General features: G+C 53.7%; 1 protein-coding gene across 4 annotated transcripts in view; it reads left to right on the top strand.

Annotated features, from left to right (window-relative positions):
* The first annotated feature begins 5,238 nt into the window (after positions 1-5,238).
* Syt7 (synaptotagmin 7) overlaps positions 5,239-7,166 on the top strand; it is a 63,001-nt gene continuing 61,073 nt past the window's right edge. For all 4 annotated transcript variants that reach the window (XM_052190145.1, XM_052190130.1, XM_052190138.1 and 1 more), the window contains exon 1: positions 5,239-5,698. In XM_052190145.1, the coding sequence (XP_052046105.1) occupies positions 5,668-5,698 (31 nt within the window). In that variant the 5' untranslated portion in view covers positions 5,239-5,667. The remainder of the gene's footprint in view (positions 5,699-7,166) is intronic.

Below are 7,166 nucleotides of genomic sequence, written 5' to 3'. Positions count from 1 at the left end.
GCTGACCAGCTTGGCTCTCTGGGGGAGGCAGTGGCAAGAGCAAGGGCTTTGAACAAACCACAGACGGTTTCTGCAATATCAAAAAGAGCTCTTAGAGACTAATCACATAGGGGGAGTGGGGCAGCTGGCGAAAGAGCCTCTGCTCGCTTCCCATCAATGGAGGATCAAAAAGCATTTGGTCAAAGAGCCTTTAAATACCTTGAAAGGCAGGTGAAGCCGGTTCAATGGGTTCCAAGAAGGATTAAAACACCAGTCTGAGCTGCAGACAGGCTGGCTCCACTCACACAGTGCTGAAGGGAGAAGCCACACAGGCCTGAGGGGAACACTTTAGGAATAGACTCTCCTTAGCCCACCTCTCTCATGACCCAGAGTGATCATGGGGAAGGCAAGGAGTGCACAGAACTGGGCTCAGACTGTTGGAAACCATCTTGCTTCAGAACCAGGGATATTTTACTGGAAACTTTAGGCCACATACTTACTGATAAGCAACATGTTGTATCTGTTCGTGTCTGCATTTTTTTTTCTTCAGAAAGACCTAAGACACTATCAAGATGGTAAAATAACATCCTTATGGTGCAGAATTGTAAACTTATTCTCAGAAAAATTGAAGATCCTAATTCAGATGCTTGAATCTGACATCAGTATGCTAAGAAGTTTCAAGGGGCCTCACCCTTAGGGGTCTGGAGCAGCCCAACAGTCAACACAGAGGCCCAAAACCAAGCTTCTGACTAAGGCTGTAGCTGTCGCAGAGGGGTTTGCTAGAAGGATACCTTCTTTCAGCTTTGGGGGCAGATGTTACAGGAGCTGAGCCAGGCATGGATGGTTATCAGGAAGACCATGGAGAAAAGAGAGACAGGGCACAGATGGCTTAGCTGGTAAAGGCACCAGCCACCCAACCCTATGATCTGAGCTTGGTCCGGGAACTCGGAGAGCGGAAGGAGAGAACTGACTCCCACGAGCTACGGCATGTACACACCCACACACATACACGAAATAGATAAATAAATATTTTTAAAGGTTTAAAAAGGGAGAAAATCAAAATGGGAAAAGCACAAGGAAGGACAGATGACATGGAGGTACGAGAACGCCTCTGGACCTGCAACAGAGCCTCGAGGATCCTCAAGGGCCTGTAGCTATAAAAAGACCAGCCTGGGTCAGGGTTCTGGATGCTTTGGGGTCACCTGGGAAGCCTGGGAAGACATCTTGCCATCTCTCCAATATGTTTTGACATCTCTGCAGTACTATTGGAGCCCTGCTCTACAGGTTGGAAAACCGAGGCCCAGAGATATCGAGTAAGTGACCAATAACCAACAGCTAGAGAAACAGAGGAGAAGCAGAGCAAAGGACTAGAATTCTGCTCTTAATGGTGTATCATGGAGTATCTGTCTTTAGGACTAGGCATCCAAAGCAGGAGTGCCACAGGGCTAGGCATGGGTAAGAAATCCGCAAGAACTAATGGCATGGCCCTGAGATGAGACAGGCACAGTGATAGATGCTGCTACCTTCTAGGTCCTCGCTGCCCTGTCCCTTCAGGGTAATGGTATCTGTTTATTATTGTTTTAAGATGGGATCTTATAGCTCAGGCTAACCTTGAACTCCTGATCCTCCTGCCTCAACCTTCTAAGTGCTAGGATTACAGGTGTGCCACACCACACCTGGGTGACATGTTAATCCTATGCTTTTATCCACTCCAGACTCTGGGCCTATGCAGAAGAGGGAGGGGCTGGCAGAGGGCTGTGGGGACAGGGCTGTGGGACAATTGTTTGCTGCTGGCCTAGCACATTGTATAGGCTCTGATGTGGCTGTGCTAGATGGTCTCTGCCTGTCACTCCTGGATCAGGATAATGCTCTATCTGAGCCTGTTGCCACATGGATTGTGACAAGGGGAGAGATGTGTTTGTTCTGTCACATGCACACACAAACAGCTTCCTCAGCATTTTTATTAATAATTCATCCTGTAGCCTGGTAGGTGGGGGTAAGGGGACAGGAGCTGCAGGGAGGCAGCAGTATAGAGATTATGCCAGGGAAGAAGCTGGTGGACCCAGGAGCCCTGCCTCCATGTCGTGGCCTAGCAACACAGCCAGGTGGCCTCGGGGGCCCTGTTTGGGAGAGTGGAAGCCTGGCATCTGCTCCGGAGGGACAGAATGTCCCTCCCTGCTCCTACTCCCAGCCTGCAGCTGACCCAGGACACCTGATTTCAATGACTGCACCAGATGGGAGCCAGGCCTAAGGGGTCCAAGGTACTCAGCAAGCCAGTCCTTGGGGAATCAGGTGCTGTGAATGCTTCCGGCCATGACAAGCCCAGGACACAGGGGCCTGCAGCATCACGGAAGAAGAGGGCCTCTCCTGAAGATTCCCCTCCAGAGGCCCAGGACCTCTTCTAAGAGTCAGGGCCTGAGAGCAAGGTGAGAGTTAATTCACAGTCTCCTGGGTCCTTGCCCAAAAACCTGAGCTCTCATACAGGTCCATTTCCTGCATCTTCCCAGCCCTTGTGAGTACTTAGAAGGTTGGCTGGGCTCTTGTGATACTCCAGCAGGAGTGAGTAGCCCTCAAATGTAGCAGAATGGTTTGAGGCTAGACTTCTGAAATGACTTCTTCGACAAACAAAGCATGAGAATGGAGAATATGTAGCATCTCTCTTAAGGATGAACAACAATAATAGGAATCAATATCAAGAATAAAACAATGCTTCAAATATCATTAATGGTATCGGCATATTTATTCTTACAGTAATCAAAGAAATAAGAATTGCTATCCTCAATATAGAATGAAGTACCCAAGACCTTAAAACATGTCTGTGCAGGCTCAATACAGCTCTCAATGGCAGAGCCACACAAATCTTTATTTCTTCCTCTTTCCAATGCCTCTGCTTCCCTTAAACAAACTGACAGAGGGAAAAAAAGGTTTTCAAAGTCTTAAAGGTTTGAAGATTTAGCTCATTGGCAAAGTACTTCCCTAGTGAGCACAGGGCCCTGGGCTCAATCCCCAGTATTCAAAAAATAAAAAATAAATAAAAAAAATAAAGAAAGAAAGAAATCAAAACCCACAATGCCCTGGAGTCTTTGCACAAAACAATCTCATGAGGTTTTATCTAGCATGTCTGGGGGACTGTCCATCTTGGGTTTGGGAGTAGTAGCGATCTCATGCCTGCTGAGAGAGAATGAGTTGAATTTTATTTTTTGTTTTAAGGGAGAGACTGCAAGTCCTGGGATGGGAACAAATGGAAGGGTTTGCCCATGGATCTCAGACTGTCATGCAAAAGCCTGGGATTTAAACCAAGGATTTCTCCATGTCCTCTGAGCAGCTCTTGAGGTTGCATTTGGCTCCCTGGGTCTCTTCTAGGGACTTGATCTTCACCATTTGTCACATGAGGAGGTGGCTTGGGTCGTCTCTCTGATGTCCTCTTCATCGGCTCTGAGAAACTGGGAGCTTCCAGCTGCCCAGAGAAAGACCTGTCAAGTTGCAATGGCAAGGGATTATGCTGTTCTCCCTCTCGGGAGGGTGGGAGGGATCTTGAGTAGGAAGCTTCCTGAAGAAGGGCCCTTTCGGCATACACTGATGGTGCTTTAGGATGAGGCACTCTCTGCAGGGCACGGAGAGAGGCAGCTGGATTTGGGAGATGGGATGAATGAAAACTGGAGACTCTAGAGTCCCAGCTTGCCTTCCTAGGATTTGCTGGGTCCCCAAAGCAGGCTGTGGCTAACTCCTGAATTCTTGGGTGCATGGTAAATGTGGGACAGAACAGCCCATGACCACAGAGTGAGAGGGCTGAGATTTCTGACCACTGGGGAAATACAGACCCTAACCTACAAGTGCCTTTTTCCCCACTTCCGTTTTTATTAGACTATTCAATCCCAGGAAATATGTTCTCCACCAGAATAGTCTTAGAGAAGGTTTGCTGGGGGAATTTCCTTATCTGTTTCTCAACCGGAAAAGCTGTGGGTGGAGGTAAATGTGTGTGTGTGTGTGTGTGTTTCTATGTGAGTTCCAAGAAATGGTGTATGTGTGTGTGTTGTGTGTGTGCAAGCACAAGCACAATGAGGGACATTTGGAACAAAGCTTCGTCCCCATGGGTGCTGGCTGCCTGTACTGTGTGGGAGGCGGAGGTATGATAGGGCATGAGCCATACACAGTATAAAGCCAGATAGGTAGCTTTTTTGGGAGCAGAAACCTTCAATGTTGGAAAACCTGGTTCACTTGCAAAGTGCATGGAAGGAGGAATGCTGACATTTGTAACCCAAAGACTGTGCTGTCTTACCCGTCCCTTTCAGTGCAGGGTACGACAACACCTGCAGTGTAGGAAGGGTCTATTACTCTTTATGAGCTAGGTAGTTTGTATGCTTGAGTGTGTTGAGGGCAGGGAAGTGAGTCCCTATGTAGATGTGTGTAAGGTGGTGTGGTACGTTATCCCCATTTCAGTTGTGGGCCTTTAAAGTCTCGTCCCTACCCCAGAATGAAATAGTCTCTATTCTGTAGACTCTGAAAAAACAGAGTCTGTCTGATTTGGACAATATTGGACAGATATAGGAGCAGAAGAGCACTCCAAGATATACTCAAGGTTGGTAGGCGAAGGGGGGTTTTCATTCTTATAAGGTGTGCAAGGGAAAGGACCGGGAGAATGGGGTCGGGAAAGGAATGAATAGGACACGAATGGTTGCTTTCTTCTCTCTTGGAGCTGGAATAAGTGGGACTACTAGGTAGTCTTGATACCTAGTACCCCACGGAAGATGGAGATTCTAATCATGTCCATTCCTGCAGCGGGCCAGCTCTAGGAAAGACAAGCCCGTCAGACCGAGGCTCAGCGCTGGCAAACATACTCCACTCCTGGTTTTGATACCCACCAACTCTTCTTTCCTGGCCCTCCGCTGTTCCGTGTCCAGAGCTAACGCCCTCGAGTGGCCAACGAGAGGAAAACCCGGGGTGGATCTCCACGCCTTTCGGAGCGGAGTCAGAGGGCACCTCGGAGGAGGTGGCCAGCTGGGCGACCCTGTGGCGTGCGAGACCACCGCCACCCGTGACGCACGGGCTGAATGGATCACGTCTTCCGTAGCCTAGACGAACATAGCCGTGGAGCTCCGCCGTCCTTCCAGGCGGGCCCCGTGAGCTCTTGGGGTGCGCGGGGCGGCGGCCGTGCCCTCGGGGCGGCTCCGGGCGGCGGCGGCCAGTCTAGGGCTGCAGTGCAGCGCGCGGCCGGCAGTAGGCGCAGCAGCGGCAGTGGCCGTGGCGCTCCACGGCGGGCGGGCGGCGCCGGCGGTGCCCCGGGCGCGCACACACTCTCTCTCTCTCTCTCCCTCTCTCTCACACACACACACATACACACACACTCACTCACTCACACACGCACGCACACACATACATACACACACATACACACACACCGCCTCGTACACACTCACACACGCTCCGGCGCGCACACGCGGCGCGCAGGCCAGAGGGAGGAGGCTCCGCGCGGCTCGGCGGCGGCGGCAGCGTGCTCCGCGGGCGGCCCGGAGGGCTGGCGGGCGGCCCCCGCTCCCTGGCTCCCCGGCTCCGTGCAGCCCGCGCGGCCCCCGCCCTCGGACCCGCCCCCGGGGGTCGCCCGGCCCCATGCCCTGCAGCGGCGGCAGAGAAGCGCGCGGCCGCAGGCGGCTCTGAGGAGCCCGGAGGGAGCCGGCGACGAAGGGGACCATGTACCGGGACCCGGAGGCGGCCAGCCCAGGTAAGCGCGGCCCCGCGAGGGCTGAGGCACCCCGCACGGGCTGGGGCGCCCCGCACCGGCGGGTAGGACGGCTGCAACGCCTGGGCGCCGTCTCGGAGCCCCAGCCTGGGGCTGCTGTCGGCTGGAGCCGCACGAATTGCACCCCTTTCTACCAGGGTCATCCGTGCCCCGGGGGCGTGGGTTCTAGTGGCAGAGACTCAGATTCAGACCCCGCAGTCGGGACATTGGTAGGCTGGATGCCCAGGGCCGACTTCGCAGTGTCCCCACAAAGACCTCCCCCCCCCAACCCCCAGCAGCCCAAGGACAACGTGTGTGGCGGAGCGAGGAGCTGCTGTCCCCGTGGGAGCCGGGCAGTGCCCTCAGAGGTACCCCCTGCTCCCCAGCACCAGTGCCCCGGGGATGTCAGTGTTGGGGGACCTCAGGGCAAGGAAGATCCTGGCAGCTTTGGGCCAAGATGTGGCCACAGAGGAGCGGAGTGTCATCTGCGGTGCCAACTGTGAATTGAGAAGGCTCCAGGGGGCAAGTGGGAATTTGGTGCAGCGGCGGGGGATAGAAGCTTCTGGGAGGTGGGGAACCGCAGGAGCAGTGAAGGGGGAGGCAGGGGTACCTGAAGAGAAAGCGCAGCAGTGGATGACAATGGGGGTGGCAGGCGATGTTCTCCTAAGCTTGGGGAGGGGGACGTAAAGAACACCAAACTCACTCCAGTCCTACCAGGGAAGGGGGGAAGGGGCCGCACCCCTTTGCCTTTCTGAAAGGGAGTGGCCTGCGAGCCCACTGTAGGCTTAGCATCCATCTAGCATCCTTCGAGCCTAAGCCAGGAATCTTTCCTCCTTCCTCTGGAAATTGCTCTGCCATTTCCTCCTTGGCTCCTGCCGCCTCCCCCACACAATGCCCACCTGTAGACAGGTCTCCTTCAGCTCCTGTCCAGGCTCAGTTCCAGCTGCCCTCTGGAATACTCCTCTAGACCCAGCAGAAACCCCCTACCCCCACTTCTGCTAGTTCACGCCTCCTGCCCTCCAGGGTCTGTTTCTGGGCTGCTCTCCAAGGCAAAGATCCAGGTTCCAGCCTAAGACCTACTCCTACAAGAGTCTCTGGGTTCCCCTACAAGGGTCTCTGGGGGAGGCAGGTGCTGTGAGGAAGGCCAAGCCGAAACCCTCCACAGTAGGGGACTCAAGTCCTTGAAGCTCTGCACAGGAAACTGTTGGACGCTGACTCTGCCCATTTATGCCCAATGCGCACTTGCTTTTTTCTTCCAAGGGGCAGTCCGAGTCCCTAGGTTGCCCTCCTAGGGCTCTGGATTCACTCAGCACTTGGCTCTGAGACTCGGTCTCTTCTGGAGCTTCACGCCCTTCTCTGAATGTCCTCTAGGTGTGGGCTGAAGGGACATTACCTTAGAGGGGCCCTTTCGTCATCTCCCTGAACAGGTCACCTAGCCTGACATTTCTCCCCAGGGAGAGGTAGGGGCATC

This window comes from Apodemus sylvaticus, chromosome 1 (genome assembly GCF_947179515.1).
Source record: "Apodemus sylvaticus chromosome 1, mApoSyl1.1, whole genome shotgun sequence".
NCBI classification, from domain to species: domain Eukaryota; kingdom Metazoa; phylum Chordata; class Mammalia; order Rodentia; family Muridae; genus Apodemus; species Apodemus sylvaticus.
Note: the sequence above shows the minus strand (reverse complement) of the source record. Positions and strands in the feature narration are given on the sequence as shown.